This window comes from Lepisma saccharinum, chromosome 27, assembly GCF_977018435.1.
Source record: "Lepisma saccharinum chromosome 27, izLepSacc3.1, whole genome shotgun sequence".
NCBI lineage: Eukaryota > Metazoa > Arthropoda > Insecta > Zygentoma > Lepismatidae > Lepisma > Lepisma saccharinum.
The window spans coordinates 4,321,982-4,347,402 of NC_139255.1; the positions used below are offsets into that span (position 1 = coordinate 4,321,982).

The 25,421-nt window shown below is 37.2% G+C and overlaps 2 protein-coding genes across 2 annotated transcripts in view; one reads left to right on the forward strand and one right to left on the reverse strand.

The window, feature by feature from the left end:
• Positions 1–342: 342 nt before the first annotated feature.
• Positions 343–25,421, reverse strand: part of LOC145980113 (BTB/POZ domain-containing protein 6-like) — a 38,529-nt gene continuing 13,450 nt past the window's right edge. Inside the window, exon 5 of the mRNA XM_083113116.1 lies at positions 343–7,556. Coding sequence (XP_082969242.1) covers positions 7,074–7,556 — 483 coding nt within the window. The 3' untranslated portion in view covers positions 343–7,073. The remainder of the gene's footprint in view (positions 7,557–25,421) is intronic.
• On the forward strand, positions 4,128–4,529 carry LOC145980465 (uncharacterized). The gene has a single exon (XM_083113556.1). It carries the CDS (start codon positions 4,128–4,130, stop codon positions 4,527–4,529), a length of 402 nt encoding a protein of 133 aa, XP_082969682.1.

Sequence of the window (25,421 nt, forward strand, 5' to 3'; positions counted from 1 at the left end):
TCACATGTTGTGGTATTTTGCTATAGAGATCTATGGAAAATTTTAAGGGACCTATCTTACATAAGTTAAGGCGGCAGTGTTCTATGTGAAGTTTTTCTTTATTTCTTGTGTCTAGGCTGACACGCACCTTCTGCCTTTAGGGCTTTATGTTAGTCTGTTACAACCCTTTTATCGGACTTCTCAAGGGCTTCTAAGGGTTAGTAGGACCAAGCCCTTGCGAGGTCTGTGGTGTAGGATTTATTTTTAATTATCACCTATGTAGGTTTGAAATGAAAGATCATTAAGATCTTTTACTCGAAGATTTATTTAAACTTCTGATGTTATACAAACACTTTTTCACACAGACAATTCACCCGATACAACTTGTAGGCCTAAACCTATTAGTTGTACCGAAGTTTATAACCCTGGTCTTTTTGATGATGCAGGAGAACGCCTTATTCAGAGTTGGGTTTGTGGAATATCTGCCAAATGGAGTACAAGTACACCAGCCAATCCGAAGATTGAAGCAAGATATTACCCAACGTCCCCTGAACCATCAGCCTTTCGGCAACCAGGAGAATGTCCCGTAGGCTTACAAAAGTCTAGCTCGTTTATATCATCATTTTGTTTACAATTTACCATGGTTACTACATAGTTGTTTAATATTTCCATAGTTTCATCATTTTTCCTGATTTAAGTTAAACAATTCATTACCTGTTGTAACATTAACAATAACACATTTTTAAAGAAAAGATTCCAACATAGATTAATATAATACAGATTGAATAGTTTTTTGCTTGAAAAAGCATGTGTTGACAGGGGCGACACAAGGCACGGCCAGCTTTATTAAGACCGGAGTCCTGAAATGTGCCAACGCTGTTTCGCCGGCCTAAACATCAAGCTACATAACATGGGCTCGAATAGCAAAATATGACTCTTAAAAGAAACAAGGGAATCTGTGTAAATAACTAGAAATAAGCATAAAATACAAGGCCAACTTTGCATTTCATACGCAGTATGGAACTTTTCAATATTGTGTAGTTTGCCATACTATTTCCTCTTCATGTGACTGTTTTTGCACTTCCGGAATAAACACTGTTAATTAAAAAAAAGGCAGATACTTATAGACTAGTGCAGAAAATATTTAAAAAATCACCTAGTATAAATAAGATCCTTTGGAATTTCTCGGCTCTTCGGGATTACAAAAAGTAGGGATATTACTTTTATATTTCACACCCCGTCACTTTGAATTATTCATTTTATTAGAGTACACTTCGGTATGTAAAAACATTGATCAGAGATACCATGAAGGACGTAGATTAAGTGTTATCTGTTTGATACCTGTATATTGTGAAGTACAAGAAGACAAAGAACTGTTCATCAACAAAGTGATATATGTTTATGGGAAGGAAACAAGGCGAAACAAGTTTTGGTATAAATTGTAGATTCGAGTCTGAACTTGTATACAAAGTGAAAGTATTCTCAATCCAATTTGAATTTTATGATTTTTAAATAATAATAACAATAGTAATAATAATAACAATAAAAGGCAACAATATTATTGTACGTAATAGCAATAATAGTAATACTAACAACAACAACAACAACAATACAAGTTTTGATGACTGAAGGACAAAATATAAAATCTCACTGTGACCCCCGAGAAAAAATCCTGCAGGCGGCCTTGGAGTGGGCATCCCCCACAAAGCAAAAAGTTTCATTCGCACAGTGGGACTGCTGCATACATTCAGAATAGAAAATCCTGTTTTTTCTATGGTTTGTAGAATAGAAACGAATACTGAACTTGCAAAACCATTAAATCCAAATTCTTCGGATTAAACAATGTCATCCATTTTCATAAAACCGCCCGTGGTTTTAGAAGTAGTAATGTGTAAATAATGTGCACAAAAACAATTAAAATCCCTGTAAGCATATTCGTTTGCACATTAAATATTTGCATCCTTAATTGGTTTAATTAATATACTTTAGAATAAAAGTGTAATGGCTTCACTTTAAGAAGACTGTCTATCTCTCACCGAATATATATTTTATAAAAAAAATGGTTTTATCTATTAAAGAGAGATGCAGAGCCGAAACTGTAAAAGTTATACTTTTCCATCTCTCCACTTCTAACCAATGATCCGACCACACAAGGACAATATCGCATTCCACAGAGAATAGCTTCATTGTTTCAAGCTCCATACCGCTGCGTATGCAATTCAGCCTAGTTTCCTGTGGGGGATTTTCCGCTCGGGATAGAGGCTTTTGTCCTGTCATCGACAAGTAAGACAAAGGTTATTCAAAGAAGTATAAAACATCCTGCATCGTAAAACTCACTCTCAGCTGGTATTAAGAAAAGGTGGAGTACAGTGAGCGGGGGATAGTGTCAGTTCGAGGCGCGGATAACTTAAGGTGCGAGACACCTCAGTAGGTTGCATCTCGAACCAAGGACATTTCATGGATTAACATCTCGGTCCGATCTAGGTAAGTGTGGAGAGAAAATTAGCTCTGTCATTCCACTTCTTTCTTCTCCTTGACAAATAAGTCAAATTGACATTGTAAAATGAAACCTCTCGTATTGCAAAATTAGTTACATCCCTTGTGACTCTAAGATTCCCTAGCTCACACGTCACTATATGAAAGCTATCTTCTAAAATGCCATGTCATCTCAATGAGGAAATTATATCATAATTTCTTCTGAAGCAAGGAAGGTTGATCATTGAGTAGGAGGAAAAAGGTAGAAATGAAATTTATCCTTCACGTACCAGTATACAGTTTTCATTTACAAAAAATCAAATTTCATGAAACAATGTACTTTATTGTGTAACTTATGACTCTATGTTTCATATTCCTTAAATTCCAATTGGTACTTTATAATTCCACTTATCTCTTGTATTGCCCTTTCTGCCTTTCTAATTTGATCTTATCTCAGCCAATCGCATCACGGTATATGAAACCTGATATACATGTATGTCTATCGAGATATACCTTGCAAGGGTCAAAACAAGATGCGTTAGGACTAGAGGAATGGCTATTTGCAATGTAGTCACACTGTAAATACTGCCCTCTAATAGTAACAATGTAATCTGTATTCCCAGAAAGGGAAACTGGTTTTGGAAGTAAAATCTTTCTTATTGGTTCAGGTTTTACAATGATGTTGCTATCCTGCCTGACATATTGACGTGACCTTAAAAACTGCAAGGACAACGTAGTTTCACATTCTTTCACCTGTTTCCAGTTTTCCATAGATATCATAACTTCAAGAAACACTAAGCATTTTCTGTGGCACGAATCTGGCTAGAAGAGTAAAACCGGGAGAAATGACCCGCTGGGTTAGATGCCCCAGTGCAGTACTGAGAGCATCTGACGCGAAATGCTCATTGAGGGGCCCCACGCTAATTGTAGAGTTGGCCGTGTGTAAGAGAGAAGGGTGGTTTGGAAATCGCGTGGCTACGTGTCGACATTGCAGCATTGGAAGGCAAAGCAGGTATGCTTTGACACTCTCATGTTATACGTATAAGGTACCATGAAACATGTTGGTGTGGCATTGTATTAAAAGTTTCTGAAGGAAAACCGTTACCACAAGATATCGGGAAGCAGTGGCCGCGTGGTGGAAGGAAAGTGGGCCATTTTGATATGTTCCGTCATGAGCACGTGCAAAAGGAAAGTCACCCCGGGGCGTCTCACCCCTACTGCCGGGACAGTCGACCCAGCCGTTTAATTCAAACCACGATAACGCGTCACACATAGTAGGTTATCTACGTAGATTATATTGCACGGTATCTATTAAAGTATTGTTACACACTTTCATTTGCTTCCAGGTGACAACGTGCCAAAAAGGTACAATAGGAAAAGTGGAGTGAGACCACGAACACAGTGGACAGGGCTAAGCTTAAACAAAATTAATTCCGGGGACATCGGTGTGAATGAAGCATGGCGCCAATACAGCATTCCGTCCAGGATGGTAACACTGTGAAGGGACCGCTGGAACGCAACGGGTGTTTGGCAAGGAAAATGAGAAGCGTCTAGTCGCGCACATCAAGTGTCTTGAAGCTGGTTTTCCTCCAAACAGACAGACCATAAGAACGCTGGCATATCAATTTGCAGAAGAGTTACAGCTGAAACACAGGTTTAACCAGCAAGACGGCATGGCAGGCGACGACTGGTTCAACCTTTTCCTAAACAGAAACCCTGAATTAACCATACGCAAGCCTCAAGGTTTGTCATTAGCCCAATGCGAAGGAATGAACAGGGAGGATGTAGCGAAATTCTTCTCGCTGTTAAAGATCACTTTTGACGAGTTTCATCTGCACACTCGGCCTGGAAACGTCTTCAACATGGATGAAAGTGGCTGCGAGGTCAACAACGGATCCGAAAAGGTGGTCGCTTCGAAGGGAACAAGAAACATTCACAATATGACAAGCTGTGAACGGGGAGAAAATATAACGGTAATTGCCTGCTGCAACGCTGAGGGTGTTTTGATACCACCAGTTGTCATCTTCAAGGGTGTGAAGGAGAAGAGCGAGCTGGCTGAAGGACTTCCTTCCTGAATCCCAAGTTTTTTTTCATAAATGCCGAACTATTTCAGAAGTGGCTTGTTGAACAGTTCATTCCTCGGAAACCAGAGGGGAAGCCCGTGCTGATAATGAATGACCACTCTGTACACATGAATAATTTCAACATGCTTGCGACAGCCAGGAGGCATGACGTACTCCTTCTCTGCCTTCCAAGTCATACCAACCATGCCCTCCAACCTTTGGACAAATCTTTTTTAAAGCCGTTCAAGCACTATTTCAAACAAGAATGTAGGAAGTGGTAGTGCAATACCCAGGCTAGAAGATTGCACGCCTATAAGTGAGACAACTGATAGGAACAGCATGGGGAAAGGCAGCGACAGTGACCACTGCAGTCAATGGTTTTCGAGCGACAGGAGTGTTTCCATGCAATCCTGATGTCATTCCTGATCACTTCTACCGAACTTCAGACGCGTCACAGTCATCTGTGTCTCACAATCAAGAGGATAATGTTCCACAACTTTCTACTCCTATGCCTACAACCAGTTGGGCAGACACTTGTGTATGTACAGTCGTGCTCCTCAGCAGGCGAAAAGGCAAACACTCCACAAGAATCGCCATCAAAAACACTGTGTAGGAAAACCCTGTGCCAAAAATTCCGAAACGTGCAGCCAACGGCTGAAAGCAGCAAGCCAAAATCGTTACTTCATATGACCATAAGGAAACGCTGCGGGGAAAAAGGCAAGGAGTTGCTGGGACCAAGAGTGGAATAAGGCCCAGAAAACGAAAGAGCTCAGCTGCAGATGGGGACGCGGAACACTGTTTTTAATGTCTTGAGAATTATTGAGACCAAAGAAACAGTAGACTGGCTGCAGTGTGTTACGTGTCAGCAATGGCTACATGAAACGTGCACTCTATATGCAAACAGGTGCAACGAATGTGGCAGGGAGGAAAAAAGAACCGAAATTGTACGGAAGAAACGTCAAAGTATAAAGTAACATGGTGCAATACGATCTCGATGATCCTTGATTTATTTGCTTTATTGTCTCGTGGATCTACTTTTCTGCAAACTTTAGATAGACTACTTTATGCTAATAATAATAATGACAGGGAGACAAATTTATGGTAAATAAAAACTGAGGAGAGCGGTAAATAAAATGTTAGATCAGCGGTATATACCAGCGGTGAAAAAAAATGGCACACACTATAAATTGATAAACTACTTCATTTTTATATACTGTACATATACACAAGTACTTAGCTGTCCAACCAAAAAGAAAACATCAACACAAAATCACTTCATTTCTAGATTGCATATTTCAAGTGATTTATTCATTGTATGTATTTAAAGGATATCCTTGCTGTCCAACAAATAAAATATCACTACTGCACATACACAAACACATGTTGAAAATCACATGATGATAAACAAAATTCATTCATGACTGAACACAAATGACACCATTGTTTCCCTTGATGTGCTGAAACAGACTAATCTTATCGCTTCTACAGCTAGCAAGTTCAGTGAAACTGGAAGTTGAGTAGACATTGGGAGGAAGAAAGGAATGCAGCTTGACAGGGAGCGAAGTTTTCGAACTAAGATTATGTGCATGGGAAATCCCAATTTGCAGCGTCTTCCTGCTGTGATCGAAGATAAAACGTTCTTCAGCTGCAAGTGGTAGGAACCTTTAAGCAAACTTTTCGTTACAAATCGACAGTTTGCGGGCACAACCTCGATTGACGGTTTTTGCGTGTTTTCTACTTAATTTGATGATATTTCACTGTTATTTCGCGGGCCTCCCCGATGGCGCAGTGGTAGCGTCGTCGCCTTGTAATCAAGGGGTCCCGGGTTCGATACCCGGTGGAGGCACAAGTGGTTCGGATCCCACTTTAAACTGTAGGTCCAGTCCCAATTAGCCTTACTGTGCATAAAGTGGACTTAAAACAACAAATCAACCAACTGTTATTTCGCGAAAAAGCGTTCATTTCGTAGAAAAGCACACATTTCGCATTACTTCGCGAATTAAACTCATGCATATTTCATCATTGGGTGTGTAGTTACGTGCAGAATTTTCAAAATTGCATCTTTTTTTTTTTCACATTTCGCGATTTCGCGCATCGCGAAAATTCAATGTCCCTACCTATTAGACATTAGTCTAAGTGCCTTGTATGTATGTTGCATGTGTTGATGACACATGAGTATTTGTAGTATATACCTGTATGGTGACGATAGTTATGTCTGGCGTGTTATCGTGTAGGTCTGCTAGGTTTAATTCTAATTAGTGCAGGTTTATCTGTTTCTCTTGCATGTTAAGGATGGGGCATCTCTCCCGAGTGTGTGGAGAATTTCACCCAAGGTGCTGGGACAGATGGGCAACACTATTGCCTTTACAGTATTGACAAAAAATGTGTCAAATAATCATCTGGTGAGGTGTTTTACTATTACGTAATAAACGTTATTCATTGCCCTATTCAATAACTGCTTCACTGTTTTCTTTCATGTATTCCTAAGTGTATTGTCTAAGTCTGTCCTTAAGTGGGGCATCTCTCCCGGTTTTACTCTACCATACTTGGAGAAATTCAGGGAGAATAATACTCGTAATCATCCTCACTCTCATCCTCACAATCATCCTCATAATCGTCTAAACATGGGGACCAATCTACTATCTTCTGCGGGCACTTTCTTGGATTTGTGATATTACTAAATGTTTTATTCACACTGTACTTTCGAGGACATAACAGATTATTGTACAGCATTAACCTTTCTTTGGTTGTCAGAAAATCTGACCCTCCAACAATGCTTGCGAAATCTTCAGGCGTGAATGCAAGAAACCTGATTTTGCCTACGATGGCATCGCCTACAACTTGTCTTTGATTGAGACCATTAGAATCTAATTGCCTTCTAATGCATTCCTGTTCGGCCCAGCTTACAACAGCTGTGTATATCTTAGCTTCATTCTCCACATTCAAAGGTTCCAAATCAAGAAGTACAGATAATGTTTCTCTCTGTATAGAGCCAAAATTGGAGTCTGCAAGAACATCTTGAGTGTCCGATTTAAAAACCTGCAAAATATTAAAAGCAATGTATATTTTCTTCAAAAAGTATTTCTTAACTTATCAGGCCATATATTGGAAATTTATTTTCATGTACCCCTTGCTGAAATGATGAACTGAATTATCAATTATAACAAGTTTTAAAATATTGTATTAGGCGCATCCAGAAAGTAAATTTCCCTGGGGTCCTGCACAAAAAGGGAACATTATTTCATTCAATGTTTATTGCCACAGATACAGCACTAGTCCAGTTACTTGTCAACATAATTCCCACCGGAATTCAGGCACTTGTCATACTGTGGAACCAACTTCTGTATACCTGAGTCGTAGAAGTCCGCCGCCTGGGCACCGAACCACTGTGTGACAGCCATCTGAACCTCTTCCTCGCTGTGAAAATGTTGACCGGACAGGAATTTTTCAGGTGTAAGAACAGGTGGTAATCGCTGGGAGCGAGATCCGGGCTGTACGATGGATGATAGAACACCTCACAACCGAACCTGTCCAGAAGGGCTGCAGTGCGCCTAGCCATACGCGGCTTCGCATTGTCGTGCAGCAAGATCACCCAAGCACTGAGCTTACCGCGTTGCTTATTCTGAATGGCTCGTCGCAATGTCCACAGTGTTTCACAATAACGGTTAGCGTTCACAGTCTCACCTCTGGGCAGAAACTCGATGAGCAGAATGCCTTGTCTGTCCCAGAACACCGTGCACATCACTGCGCTCGTCGTCATGTACATTTTGCCGGCCTTCAGTAAATGTCGTGCACCAACGACGCACCATATGTTTTCTCATGACGTCTGGCACCATACACCTGGCACAGCTGTCGATGAATTTCGATCTGCTGTATGTTTTGTGCGTTCAAGAACTTGATCACCGAACGAACCTCGCACGCGGCGGGAGATGGAATAAGAGCCGCCATGTTTCATCGCTGCCGCGACGCTACTGAGGACTTTCGGGAGGCGTCTTCTAGGACATTCACTAGCCAGGGCATGTGCCTCTTACGCGTGCGCAAAACTGGTTTCAATACGCATGGCCTGCCACCTGTGGGTGAGTGGGAAACTTACTTTCTGGATGCGCCTAATATATCCATATTGCAGCACACATCATATGTGCAAGAAAAAATTACAAAGAAAATTTACTGTTCCCTAAATATTGTGATTTACTCACATAAATTAATAAGTCTGATCGCACTAGATCGGATGTACGTACGTTCCTGACATCTGGCTATATTAATCAATCAGATGAAATAAGAGATTTGAAATTTATCGTAGATAAACCAAACCTACCTAACCTCCCTCTTCTTCTACGATAAATTCCAAATATTTTATTTCAGCTGATTGATAGAATAACATAGCCAAATAGATGTACACTTGGTACTGCCCTCTGACACGACCGATGTTGCCAGTACACTTCTCAATTTCGAAAGAACATACTTTTTTATGAATATTACCCTACAAAATCATCCATAATGTATAAAATGCGTAAAAAAATCGTTCTTTTATCAGTTCGATAAATAACCACACAGACCATGGAAACGCATTGAAAATTTTCGCAAGCGACTACACATCTGCATTTTATCCAGATTTGTTTATACTTTACACAAAAACTTTTTCTACACCTTACTAACTTTTTCCCAGTACTGAACGTTCATGTAGAGTATCATTTTCTTGTTTAATGTTTCAGACATTTCCACATAGACAAAGTTAATACCCATGTCTTTATCGTTATTTGTACAAAAGTTACCTACGTTCGAAATCTCGGCTGCGTTACTTTTCGGACACCCTGTATAAAAGAGCATGACCTTAAGTGTACGATGAATAAAGAGTGGATGGAAGAAAGTAGTATATTTGGTGGTAGGGAGAGGACAAGAAAGGAAGAGCTCTCCTCCAGCAGAATTGTCTACACTTAAAACTAGCTCAACATGCCCATATGAGCTTCTTGCTCTAGTGTGGAACCCTCTCTAATTCAAGAATTTTGTAAAAAAGCCCTCATGGATTCCATGAGAAAGGAAGAGCCCCTCGGATTGATGTGCCTATACTTACAAAAGGTACTTTTGTGAGATTGTTGTCCATAAACTTGTCAAAAATATGCCCTTCTTGATTTTTTTTTCGGCCACACTTAAAACTAGGCCACGACACACCCACACACACCCACCCACACCCACCCACACACACCCACACCCACCCACACACACACACATACACACACACACACACACATATTGACCTTGACCTTGACCTTGACCTTGACCTTGACCTTGACCTTGACCCCGACCTTGACCTTGACCTTGACCTTGACCTTGACCCCGACCTTGACCTTGACCTTGACCTTGACTACACCCACCCACATACACACCCACACCCACCCACATACACACCCACACCCACCCTCATATACACCCACACCCACCTACATACACACCCACACCCACCCACACATATTTACTTCCGGTCTACTTGTGGCCTATTTCTGTATTGCATCATGCTGTGCAACATCCAATAAATTATTAGATACGTGTTGTTTTCTGATTGGTTGCTTATGACGTAATGTGATTATGTGTTATATTCTGATTGGCTTATTGTTTCAGATGTGTCGTTTTCTGATTGGTTGCTTATGACGTAATTTGATGATGTGTTATATTCTGATTGGCTTATTGTTTCAATGCGGTCCGTGCTTAGGGTATATAAAGAGATTTTGCATTGCATATCAGCCAGTATTGTAAGAGGTGTTGAAGAGTAAGGTTGTGTTGTTGCAGTGCTGAACCCAACTGATATTTTTATCCAGCATAAAGATTTGATTTAAAAACCCAGGAAATTTTATATAAATACCAAAGCCAAAAATATTAACACACATACACACATACACACACATATACACATACAAATCACACTGCTGAACCCAACTGATATTTTTATCCAGCATAGAGTTTTGAATTGAAGCCCAGGAAATATATATAACCAGAAACAGGCTCTCCACAAATTATGTGAACATCATGGAGCACACAATACATTTTACAATCTCAATTTAAATTCAGGAACAAGAGATTTGGATTTGATGTATCTGGAAATATTTTTGCATCTTGAATCAACCTGCAAACAACATTACATGTTAGGCTGGGCTATTTCAACAGCAGTAAATATTTACCAAACGTTTCAACGTTAAAAAAACAATCAGAATAATATCTTCCAGGACCTGAACATGCAAACATATTTTGAAAGAAGAAACATTGCAAGATATATAAAATCAGACCACCTGTTGGATTGTTTTAGGGAAAAATTTGAAAATCTATCAGAGTATGATTTTTTTAAAGTGCAAAATGAAACAGAGGCAAGATGGGTACTTGACAGTGATGTTGGGTTTGGGTATGTGAGCATAGAATTGGGTTCTGAATATGATGATTTTGAATCCAATACATACTGGCATAGAATTGATGCATACCTGTTGCATTGTTATTGGGGAAAATATGTTGCTTTTTTTACAAAAAGTACTTCAAGTTTAGAAAAATTTAGGTTTTACAAATTTTTCCATGATCATAGAATTTATACAAACAGCAGGTGGCCTGTTGATGACATATCATGGGACACAACAATTTCCATACTTGATGAGGCAGGAAAATTGGATGTAAATTCTGGTTTATATTTTAATGAGTTGATTATGTACCTGCTTAAAAACAATATCAATTCTGGCTCATTCAATACAAGATGGACTTAAATAATTCGAGTTTTTACACAAAATACAAAGCTCTGTTTCAATACAAATATTATATCTCACATTACCTTGCTCTGCTTCTGATTTTGGGTGAGTATTTTAATTTGCTCATCACATTTGACAGAAAGGATAGGAAAATTGCACAGAGACGTGCTAACAATATTTTTTTGCTAACAATTTCAAGTTCCTTGAGTGGGAATATGTTGTTTCTAAGATCAGCATTGATTCTGTAGTACAGCATTGCTGTGGAACATGTTAAGTTCTTGGATTCTGTCACACCTATTCTAATACAATTAATATCACAAGGCACGCACCGCATAAAATCATAATTCCAAGCGATGGCATGGAGTAATTATTTTTCCACGATTCCATATCAGACATACTGCAATTGGAGCTTCAACAATTCGGGACTGTGCAATATATTGTCTATAAATGTAGGAAAAATAATATTGTACGGGTTGCAAACAAAACTCCCAAAGCTTATGTATTTCAGGTTTCTTAAATTTGAAACAGAATCCAAACTGTCTGGAAGTTCATAAAAATGAAGCTATTCTACAAGCGGGTCTATCTCAGCTTCTGCATGATATATTTGAGCAAGAGGTGATGTGTTTATAATATTTGTTGGTATAGAGGTTTGTTCTGAGTCTTATCAATTATGAACAGCTCTGCTGCATGTTGTGATGATGAATATCTAGTCCCTAAACCTAACAGAGCTGTGCAGTGATGTTGTTATTGGGAACAGGATTCAAATCCTACACAGAGTTATGGATAGGAGTGATTGCCATGAAATTATATCTAGATCCCTGTGCAATAATGCTGTTATTGGGAACAGGATTCAAATCCTACACAGATACAGATTCTTGCTGAGCTTAATAGGTGATTGTCATGGAAGATTTATGCTGTCATTAGGTACAAAATTTAATTACACAGACACAGATATAATATCTAGATGCATACGGAACTGTGGTTTCTATAAATCTATATTCAATATTCCTATACCTGACAGATGTGCGGTGATGCTGTTATTGGGAACAAGATTCAAATCCCACACAGAAACAGATTTTTGCTGGGCTTAGAACTATTATGGATAGGTGATTGCCATGAAATAATACCTGACAGAGCTGTGCAGTGATGCTGTTATTGGGAACAATTGTAACAGAGCTGTGGTTTCCATACTCAATATCCCTATACCTGACAGAGCTGTGCAGTGATGCTGTTATTGGAACAGGATTCAAATATACAGATTCTTGCTAAACTTAGAACTATGCCATGAACAAGGTGATATAATTATTGGGAACAAGCTTCAAATCCTCGCACAAATACAGATTATTGCTGAGCTTAGAGTGAAGATACCAGTGATATAATTATTGGGAACAGGATTCAAATTATGGATAGGTGATTACCATGAAGATACTCAATATTTTTGTTATTAGGTACAATACAGATACAAAAATATTCATTAACAGAGCTGTGCGGTGATGTTGTTATTGGGAACAGGATTCAAATCCTACACAGATACAGAGCCTTGGAATTATTATGGATAGGTGATTGCCATGAAGATAGATACTCAATATCCCTTTACATGACAGAGCTGTGCAATTATTGGGAATTGGAACTTAGGTACAAGATTCAATTACACAGATACAGACACGGAAATAATATCTAGTTAACAGAGCTGTAGTTTCTATAAATTTATACTTAATATCCTATACCGTGCAGTGATGCTGTTATTGGGAACAAGCTTCAAATCTCACACAGATATAGAGCTTTGGAATTATTATAGATAAGTGATTGCCATGAAGATAGATATTAGACACTAACACAGTATCAATAAATTTATAATTTAATAGAGCTGTGCGGTGATGTTGTTATTGGGAACAGGATTCAAATCATGGATAGGTGATTGTCATGAAGATAGATATTAGATACAGATACAGAAATAATATTTTCCATAAATCTATACTTAATATCCCTATACCTGACAGAGCTGTGCGGTGATGTTGTTATTGGGAACAGGATTCAAATCATGGATAGGTGATTGTCATGAGGATAGATATTAGATACAGATACAGAAATAATATTTTCTATCAATCTATACTAATATCCTTATACCTGACAGAACTGTGTGGTTAATATTATTAGGAACAAGGTTTAAATCTTACACAGATATAGAGCGGAATTATTATGGATAGGTGATTGCCATGAGGATAGATACTCAATATCTCTGCTGTTATTGGACACAAATACAGAGAATGAAATCATAAATCTATACTCAATATCCCTACACCTAACAGAGCTGTGTAGTGACGCTGTTATTGGGAACAGGATTCAAATCATGGATAGGTGATTGCCATGAGGATAGATATTAGATATAGATATAAAAATAATATTTATCCATAAATCTATACTCGATTTAATAGAGCTGTGTAGTGATGCTGTTATTGGGAACAGGATTCAAATCATGGATAGGTGATTGCCCTATACCTAACAAAGCTGTGCGGTGATATAATTATTGGGAACAGGATTCAAATCTTACACAAATACAGAGCGGAATTATTATGGATAGGTGATTGTCATGAATATAGATATTAGACACAAACACAAACAGATACAGAGCCTTGCTTGAAACTGCTGCTGAAATAACATCTAGATGCTTCGTCCCTGACAGAGCTGTGCTGTTATTGGGAAGAAGTTTTGGAATCTAGATATTTTAATATATAAAAGATACATACTTAAATCTATACTCAATATTCCTATCCCTAACAATTACAAATCACACAGACACAGAGCCTTGCTCGGAACTGTTGCTGAAATAACATCTAGATGTTTCATCCCTGACAGAGCTGTGCTGTTATTGGGAACAAGCTTCAAACTTGGAATCTAGATATTTTAATAGATAGAAGATATATTCTTAATTAAATCTATACTCAATATCTCTATACCTAACAATTACAAATCACACAGATACAGAGCCTTGCTCGGAACTGTTGCTGAAATAACATCTAGATGTTTCATCCCTGACAGAGCTGTCGTGTTATTGGGAACAAGCTTCAAACTTGGAATCTAGATATTTTAATACATAGAAGATATATACCTACTTAATTAAATCTATACTCAATATCCTATCCCTATCCCCAACAATTACAAATCATACAGACACAGAGCCTTGCTGATATTTCTACAAGCACGAAATTGTTGCTGTAACATCTAGATGTTTCATCCCTAACAGAGCTGTGCTGTTATTGGGACTAAGCATCAAATCCCACACAGATACAGAGTCTTGGAATCTAGAGATTTTAATAGATAGAAGATACATACTTAATTAAATCTATACTTAATATTCCTATCCCTAACAATTACAAATATTTCTACAACATTTACATGTTTCCTATACATAACAGAGCTGTGCTGTTATTGGGACTAAGCCTCAAATCCTACACAGATACAGAGCCTTGGAATCTAGAGATTTTAATAGATCGAAGATATATAATTAATTAATTTTATACTCAATATTTCTATCCTAACAATTACAATCATGGAACTGTTTGAACTAAATCTAGATGTTTCATCCCTGACAGAGCTGTGCTGCTTCAAATTCCACACAGACACAGAGGCTTGGATTCTAGATATTTTAATATTCCTATCTTGAACAATTACAAATATTTATACAAGCATGGAACTGTTGCTGGAATAACATCTAGATGTTTCACCCCTGACAGAGCTGTGCGGTGAGGAACAATCTTCAAATTCCACACAGATACAGAGGCTTGGAATCTAGATATTTTAATAGATAGAAGATACATACTTAATTAAATCTATATTCAATATCCCTATCCCTAACAATTATAAATATTGATACAGGCATGGAACTATTGCTGAAATATTTTATCCCTGACAGAGCTGTGTGGTGATGCTCAAATCCCACACAGATACAGAGCCTTGTAATTTTTAATAGATAGAAGATACATACTTAATTCAATATTCCTATTCTTAACAATTACAAGTATGGAACTGTTGATAACATCTAGACGTTTCATCCCTGACAGAGCTGTGTAGTGATGCTCAAATCCCACACACAGAGCCTTGGAATCTTTAATAGATAGAAGATACAAACTATATTCAATATTCATATCCCTAACAATTACAAGTAGGGAACTGTTGATAGCATCTAGATGTTTCTTCCCTGACAGAGCTGTGCGGTGATGCTGTTATGAGGAACAAGCTTGGAATTGTTATGGATAGGTGAAGTGAAAAATTGAATCAATATTTAGAATGGAGCCTTGCTGATATTTTTACAAGCATAGAATTGTTCTATGTTGTGTATAGTGTCTTGTTTTGTTGATATTGTTATTGAAATAATAGTAACAGAGCTGTGTTGTGTTTAAGATAAGAATACATACCTGGATCTGTATACATATTTAATAATATCCCTATCCCTGACAAAGCTGTGCTGTGATGCTGTTATTAGGTACAGGCTTCAGGAAATTATACCCAAGCAAATATCAAAAATGTATGTACTATTGCAAGTGTCATGCCTGTTCCTTTATAAACGTTTCAACATACGTTCCAGCTGTGCACAGCTGGAACGTATGTTGAAACGTTTATAAAGGAACAGGCATGACACTTGCAATAGTACATACATTTTTGATATTTGCTTGGGTATAATTTCCTGAAGCCTGTACCTAATAACAGCATCACAGCACAGCTTTGTCAGGGATAGGGATATTATTAAATATGTATACAGATCCAGGTATGTATTCTTATCTTAAACACAACACAGCTCTGTTACTATTATTTCAATAACAATATCAACAAAACAAGACACTATACACAACATAGAACAATTCTATGCTTGTAAAAATATCAGCAAGGCTCCATTCTAAATATTGATTCAATTTTTCACTTCACCTATCCATAACAATTCCAAGCTTGTTCCTCATAACAGCATCACCGCACAGCTCTGTCAGGGAAGAAACATCTAGATGCTATCAACAGTTCCCTACTTGTAATTGTTAGGGATATGAATATTGAATATAGTTTGTATCTTCTATCTATTAAAGATTCCAAGGCTCTGTGTGTGGGATTTGAGCATCACTACACAGCTCTGTCAGGGATGAAACGTCTAGATGTTATCAACAGTTCCATACTTGTAATTGTTAAGAATAGGAATATTGAATTAAGTATGTATCTTCTATCTATTAAAAATTACAAGGCTCTGTATCTGTGTGGGATTTGAGCATCACCACACAGCTCTGTCAGGGATAAAATATTTCAGCAATAGTTCCATGCCTGTATCAATATTTATAATTGTTAGGGATAGGGATATTGAATATAGATTTAATTAAGTATGTATCTTCTATCTATTAAAATATCTAGATTCCAAGCCTCTGTATCTGTGTGGAATTTGAAGATTGTTCCTCACCGCACAGCTCTGTCAGGGGTGAAACATCTAGATGTTATTCCAGCAACAGTTCCATGCTTGTATAAATATTTGTAATTGTTCAAGATAGGAATATTAAAATATCTAGAATCCAAGCCTCTGTGTCTGTGTGGAATTTGAAGCAGCACAGCTCTGTCAGGGATGAAACATCTAGATTTAGTTCAAACAGTTCCATGATTGTAATTGTTAGGATAGAAATATTGAGTATAAAATTAATTAATTATATATCTTCGATCTATTAAAATCTCTAGATTCCAAGGCTCTGTATCTGTGTAGGATTTGAGGCTTAGTCCCAATAACAGCACAGCTCTGTTATGTATAGGAAACATGTAAATGTTGTAGAAATATTTGTAATTGTTAGGGATAGGAATATTAAGTATAGATTTAATTAAGTATGTATCTTCTATCTATTAAAATCTCTAGATTCCAAGACTCTGTATCTGTGTGGGATTTGATGCTTAGTCCCAATAACAGCACAGCTCTGTTAGGGATGAAACATCTAGATGTTACAGCAACAATTTCGTGCTTGTAGAAATATCAGCAAGGCTCTGTGTCTGTATGATTTGTAATTGTTGGGGATAGGGATAGGATATTGAGTATAGATTTAATTAAGTAGGTATATATCTTCTATGTATTAAAATATCTAGATTCCAAGTTTGAAGCTTGTTCCCAATAACACGACAGCTCTGTCAGGGATGAAACATCTAGATGTTATTTCAGCAACAGTTCCGAGCAAGGCTCTGTATCTGTGTGATTTGTAATTGTTAGGTATAGAGATATTGAGTATAGATTTAATTAAGAATATATCTTCTATCTATTAAAATATCTAGATTCCAAGTTTGAAGCTTGTTCCCAATAACAGCACAGCTCTGTCAGGGATGAAACATCTAGATGTTATTTCAGCAACAGTTCCGAGCAAGGCTCTGTGTCTGTGTGATTTGTAATTGTTAGGGATAGGAATATTGAGTATAGATTTAAGTATGTATCTTTTATATATTAAAATATCTAGATTCCAAAACTTCTTCCCAATAACAGCACAGCTCTGTCAGGGACGAAGCATCTAGATGTTATTTCAGCAGCAGTTTCAAGCAAGGCTCTGTATCTGTTTGTGTTTGTGTCTAATATCTATATTCATGACAATCACCTATCCATAATAATTCCGCTCTGTATTTGTGTAAGATTTGAATCCTGTTCCCAATAATTATATCACCGCACAGCTTTGTTAGGTATAGGGCAATCACCTATCCATGATTTGAATCCTGTTCCCAATAACAGCATCACTACACAGCTCTATTAAATCGAGTATAGATTTATGGATAAATATTATTTTTATATCTATATCTAATATCTATCCTCATGGCAATCACCTATCCATGATTTGAATCCTGTTCCCAATAACAGCGTCACTACACAGCTCTGTTAGGTGTAGGGATATTGAGTATAGATTTATGATTTCATTCTCTGTATTTGTGTCCAATAACAGCAGAGATATTGAGTATCTATCCTCATGGCAATCACCTATCCATAATAATTCCGCTCTATATCTGTGTAAGATTTAAACCTTGTTCCTAATAATATTAACCACACAGTTCTGTCAGGTATAAGGATATTAGTATAGATTGATAGAAAATATTATTTCTGTATCTGTATCTAATATCTATCCTCATGACAATCACCTATCCATGATTTGAATCCTGTTCCCAATAACAACATCACCGCACAGCTCTGTCAGGTATAGGGATATTAAGTATAGATTTATGGAAAATATTATTTCTGTATCTGTATCTAATATCTATCTTCATGACAATCACCTATCCATGATTTGAATCCTGTTCCCAATAACAACATCACCGCACAGCTCTATTAAATTATAAATTTATTGATACTGTGTTAGTGTCTAATATCTATCTTCATGGCAATCACTTATCTATAATAATTCCAAAGCTCTATATCTGTGTGAGATTTGAAGCTTGTTCCCAATAACAGCATCACTGCACGGTATAGGATATTAAGTATAAATTTATAGAAACTACAGCTCTGTTAACTAGATATTATTTCCGTGTCTGTATCTGTGTAATTGAATCTTGTACCTAAGTTCCAATTCCCAATAATTGCACAGCTCTGTCATGTAAAGGGATATTGAGTATCTATCTTCATGGCAATCACCTATCCATAATAATTCCAAGGCTCTGTATCTGTGTAGGATTTGAATCCTGTTCCCAATAACAACATCACCGCACAGCTCTGTTAATGAATATTTTTGTATCTGTATTGTACCTAATAACAAAAATATTGAGTATCTTCATGGTAATCACCTATCCATAATTTGAATCCTGTTCCCAATAATTATATCACTGGTATCTTCACTCTAAGCTCAGCAATAATCTGTATTTGTGCGAGGATTTGAAGCTTGTTCCCAATAATTATATCACCTTGTTCATGGCATAGTTCTAAGTTTAGCAAGAATCTGTATATTTGAATCCTGTTCCAATAACAGCATCACTGCACAGCTCTGTCAGGTATAGGGATATTGAGTATGGAAACCACAGCTCTGTTACAATTGTTCCCAATAACAGCATCACTGCACAGCTCTGTCAGGTATTATTTCATGGCAATCACCTATCCATAATAGTTCTAAGCCCAGCAAAAATCTGTTTCTGTGTGGGATTTGAATCTTGTTCCCAATAACAGCATCACCGCACATCTGTCAGGTATAGGAATATTGAATATAGATTTATAGAAACCACAGTTCCGTATGCATCTAGATATTATATCTGTGTCTGTGTAATTAAATTTTGTACCTAATGACAGCATAAATCTTCCATGACAATCACCTATTAAGCTCAGCAAGAATCTGTATCTGTGTAGGATTTGAATCCTGTTCCCAATAACAGCATTATTGCACAGGGATCTAGATATAATTTCATGGCAATCACTCCTATCCATAACTCTGTGTAGGATTTGAATCCTGTTCCCAATAACAACATCACTGCACAGCTCTGTTAGGTTTAGGGACTAGATATTCATCATCACAACATGCAGCAGAGCTGTTCATAATTGATAAGACTCAGAACAAACCTCTATACCAACAAATATTATAAACACATCACCTCTTGCTCAAATATATCATGCAGAAGCTGAGATAGACCCGCTTGTAGAATAGCTTCATTTTTATGAACTTCCAGACAGTTTGGATTCTGTTTCAAATTTAAGAAACCTGAAATACATAAGCTTTGGGAGTTTTGTTTGCAACCCGTACAATATTATTTTTCCTACATTTATAGACAATATATTGCACAGTCCCGAATTGTTGAAGCTCCAATTGCAGTATGTCTGATATGGAATCGTGGAAAAATAATTACTCCATGCCATCGCTTGGAATTATGATTTTATGCGGTGCGTGCCTTGTGATATTAATTGTATTAGAATAGGTGTGACAGAATCCAAGAACTTAACATGTTCCACAGCAATGCTGTACTACAGAATCAATGCTGATCTTAGAAACAACATATTCCCACTCAAGGAACTTGAAATTGTTAGCAAAAAAATATTGTTAGCACGTCTCTGTGCAATTTTCCTATCCTTTCTGTCAAATGTGATGAGCAAATTAAAATACTCACCCAAAATCAGAAGCAGAGCAAGGTAATGTGAGATATAATATTTGTATTGAAACAGAGCTTTGTATTTTGTGTAAAAACTCGAATTATTTAAGTCCATCTTGTATTGAATGAGCCAGAATTGATATTGTTTTTAAGCAGGTACATAATCAACTCATTAAAATATAAACCAGAATTTACATCCAATTTTCCTGCCTCATCAAGTATGGAAATTGTTGTGTCCCATGATATGTCATCAACAGGCCACCTGCTGTTTGTATAAATTCTATGATCATGGAAAAATTTGTAAAACCTAAATTTTTCTAAACTTGAAGTACTTTTTGTAAAAAAAGCAACATATTTTCCCCAATAACAATGCAACAGGTATGCATCAATTCTATGCCAGTATGTATTGGATTCAAAATCATCATATTCAGAACCCAATTCTATGCTCACATACCCAAACCCAACATCACTGTCAAGTACCCATCTTGCCTCTGTTTCATTTTGCACTTTAAAAAAATCATACTCTGATAGATTTTCAAATTTTTCCCTAAAACAATCCAACAGGTGGTCTGATTTTATATATCTTGCAATGTTTCTTCTTTCAAAATATGTTTGCATGTTCAGGTCCTGGAAGATATTATTCTGATTGTTTTTTTAACGTTGAAACGTTTGGTAAATATTTACTGCTGTTGAAATAGCCCAGCCTAACATGTAATGTTGTTTGCAGGTTGATTCAAGATGCAAAAATATTTCCAGATACATCAAATCCAAATCTCTTGTTCCTGAATTTAAATTGAGATTGTAAAATGTATTGTGTGCTCCATGATGTTCACATAATTTGTGGAGAGCCTGTTTCTGGTTATATATATTTCCTGGGCTTCAATTCAAAACTCTATGCTGGATAAAAATATCAGTTGGGTTCAGCAGTGTGATTTGTATGTGTATATGTGTGTGTATGTGTGTATGTGTGTTAATATTTTTGGCTTTGGTATTTATATAAAATTTCCTGGGTTTTTAAATCAAATCTTTATGCTGGATAAAAATATCAGTTGGGTTCAGCACTGCAACAACACAACCTTACTCTTCAACACCTCTTACAATACTGGCTGATATGCAATGCAAAATCTCTTTATATACCCTAAGCACGGACCGCATTGAAACAATAAGCCAATCAGAATATAACACATCATCAAATTACGTCATAAGCAACCAATCAGAAAACGACACATCTGAAACAATAAGCCAATCAGAATATAACACATAATCACATTACGTCATAAGCAACCAATCAGAAAACAACACGTATCTAATAATTTATTGGATGTTGCACAGCATGATGCAATACAGAAATAGGCCACAAGTAGACCGGAAGTAAATATGTGTGGGTGGGTGTGGGTGTGTATGTAGGTGGGTGTGGGTGTATATGAGGGTGGGTGTGGGTGTGTATGTGGGTGGGTGTGGGTGTGTATGTGGGTGGGTGTAGTCAAGGTCAAGGTCAAGGTCAAGGTCAAGGTCGGGGTCAAGGTCAAGGTCAAGGTCAAGGTCAAGGTCAAGGTCAAGGTCGGGGTCAAGGTCAAGGTCAAGGTCAAGGTCAAGGTCAATATGTGTGTGTGTGTGTGTATGTGTGTGTGTGTGGGTGGGTGTGGGTGTGTGTGGGTGGGTGTGGGTGGGTGTGTGTGGGTGTGTCGTGGCCTAGTTTTAAGTGTGGCCGAAAAAAAAATCAAGAAGGGCATATTTTTGACAAGTTTATGGACAACAATCTCACAAAAGTACCTTTTGTAAGTATAGGCACATCAATCCGAGGGGCTCTTCCTTTCTCATGGAATCCATGAGGGCTTTTTTACAAAATTCTTGAATTAGAGAGGGTTCCACACTAGAGCAAGAAGCTCATATGGGCATGTTGAGCTAGTTTTAAGTGTAGACAATTCTGCTGGAGGAGAGCTCTTCCTTTCTTGTCCTCTCCCTACCACCAAATATACTACTTAGCTACCTAGCTTTTGGTAATCAAGAAACCGTACTTCAAATATACAGGGTGTTTCGAAAAGAATCATCCGATTTCCAAAGGCTATATATTTGTTATTTATCGAACCAGGAGCTTGTAATTGCTTTTAAAATACACAGCAATATATACATTTTTACATAAAATATGTTCGTAAGTGCTGAATTTGATCCCCTTTGGACGCTCGGCATATGTCCACACGGTAGGAGAATTCGTCCCATACAGATGCGAGCATGTCTGGAGTCACTGCTGCAAACACATGCTGTTCAACACCATGCTGTCGCCGAAATGCATGATGCTGCACTGTTGTAACCGATTCACACACTTCAAAGTGAAGTACACAGAAAGCTTTCTGTTGCGACGTCGCCAACTTCCTTGAATCTGATGCGAGCGCGGGGGGGTGGGGGGGGACGCGCTACTACTACCTGCCGGCAATCATGTGAAATTCATGATTCATGAATATCCTCTTCCTAACAGTACGTTGTTCGATGTTTTGATTGATCGATTTGGTGGGTTTTTTAAGTCCACTATATACACAGTAAGGTTAATCGGGACTGGACCTACATTTTAAAGTGGGATCCGAACCACTATGTGCCTTCACCGGCATGCGAACTTCTCTCCCTAGACGTCACTTTGATCTCGATGTGTTACCGATGCGCTAAACCAATTTTAAGTCATTTTTCTAACACCTCGAAAAGAAGCAAATTGATACAAGAATTCAGTCATAACTTTTTACTGGTTTAAGATACATCAAAAAAACCTTCACTATTGCATTTCTCGGGAAATTCTAGCCTGATTTGATATGTCATATCACCCCCTTCCCATTTAAAATTCTGAAGTTGAATTCAAGATGGCTGACACAAATGAAAGATCATGAGTTTAGATTAAACCATTGTAAATATAGAAAAATAAATATAAAATAATAGAGGAATTATAATGATTAATAAAATATTCATGAAAATAGACATATAGGACAGTAAAGAAGTCAAGATGTCGATTCGAATCCGTGTCTTTTTCTCTCTGGCGAGGAGGAACGCCTCGTTAGTTTTTTGGTTATTTCCCCTTGGTGGCGCTATATTGATATTTGTCGCCCCAAAGCAGTACGGTTGAGCTAACTGACTTTAGTCGTACTGGGCCATAGCTAGCGCTCTTACATTAGCGATCCTGGTTGTCCCTTTGGTCGTTAGTTAGGTGGCGCTATATCTAGATTTGTCGCCCCAAAATACGTCTGAGTTTTGTTAGCCGAATTCAAGCTTCATGCCAAAGAAAAAGGGAAGAAAAGGTTAATCTTTTCCTAATAGAAGAAGTAGTTGATCCTTCTATAGGAGAATAGAAGAAATAGATGATCCCTTCTAAAAAATAGAAGAAATAGATGACCTTTCTATACAAGAAAAATTTAGTAGAGCTACAGATGAATAGAAGAAATATTTAATCGATAGAAGAAATAGATGATTCCTTCTATAGAAAAAAAGAAGTAGTTAATCCTTCTACAGAAGAATAGAAGCAGTAGTTAATCCTTCTACAGACGAATAGAAGAAGTAGATGACCTTCCACAGAACAATAGAAGAAATAGATGACCTTCTACAGAAGAATAGAAGAAATAAATGACCTTCTAGAGAAGAATAGAAGACATTTAATCTATAGAAGAATTAGATGATCCCTTCTACAGAAAAATAGAAGAAATAGATGATCTCTTCTATAGAAGAATAGAAGAAATAGATGAACCTTTTGTAGAATAGAGGAAATAGATGATTCCTTCTACAGAAGAATAGAAGAAATAGATAACCTTCTCCAGAAGAATAGAAGAAGCTAACCTTCCCCAAAGAAGAAGAAGTTGACCACTCCATAGAAGAAAGAAGAAGAAGCCAATCTCTTTCGTAGAAGAAGAATATAATTTTGTATTGAGAATTTAAGCATAATATTTGTAAACTGTGAAGGTTTCAGAATATATATTCTCATTCTTATATCCATTGGCATATATATCTGCTTTCTGATTTACATTCCAAAAAATAACCCATAACCCTCGAGATTAGCTGTGGTATACAGTGTGCACCCAGAAAGGAGGTGGCATAAAGTGGCGTCCAACGTGGGGCATAGAGAATTGCGAATCAGATAGCAAAGAGTAAGAAAGCTAAAAATGAAGAAAGAAAATAAAGTTGTAGGATGAGAACAGAGAAGCTACAATGAAGGAACTAGAAGAAATAAAGGAAATATTTATCTGCTGTGGAGAAGAAGGAAGTAAGAAGGAAATTATCCTATGTAGCTTGTGCAAGGAGATGAAACATTGGATGTGTGAAGGGATAAGAAATGAGAAATACCTAGGGTTAAGTGAAAGAGAAGAAGGTTACACATGTAAGACTTGTAAGAATGAAAGACTAAAGGCAAAGGAACAGAAAATGAAGAAAAGACAAAAGAAGACAGAAAAGATGAACTTGATGGAAATATTCCAGAAATTATCAATGCAGATAAATGAAAGTAATTGAAAGGTAGAAGAGACGCTGGATAAGAATAATAGAAAGGTAGAGGAAAAGTTAGAAGAAAATAACAGAGAATTAAAGCAGAAGTTTGAAGAAAGTAATACAGAAGTAAGAGAAAAGCTTGAAGAAAATAATAGGAAGTTCGATTAAAACAATACGAGATAAGAAGAAAAATTTGATAGAAGGTTCAAAGAACGTAAAAAACTGATGGATATGATAGAAGAGGGAAGAAGCGAATAGCTAACGCGTGCGAAGAAAACAGGACGTTGGTGGAGAAGATAGATGAGGCGAAGTTGATGATAGATGATAGAAGTTTGGAGATGAATAGAAGAATGGAAGACGAAGTATCGAAATTGAGAGAAGAAAAGGCACGAGATTTTCAAGAATTTCAGGAGAGAACTTTATTCGTGGAAAGGGAAATTATAGAAAATAGAAACAAGTTAAAGGCAGCAACGAAAAAACCGACAAGAAGGAAAAGGAAACAGATAAAATATTAAATGAAGCAGTTTGCAGAATAGATAAGACAGAGAAGAAAGTGGAAAAAGTAGAAAGAAAGTTAGGGAAGCTATTTGTTAAAGAAGGAAAAATCAAACCAAGTCTTCCAGAAAGTGAGGAAGAAGAAACTTATGTCAAAAGAGAAAAATAAAAG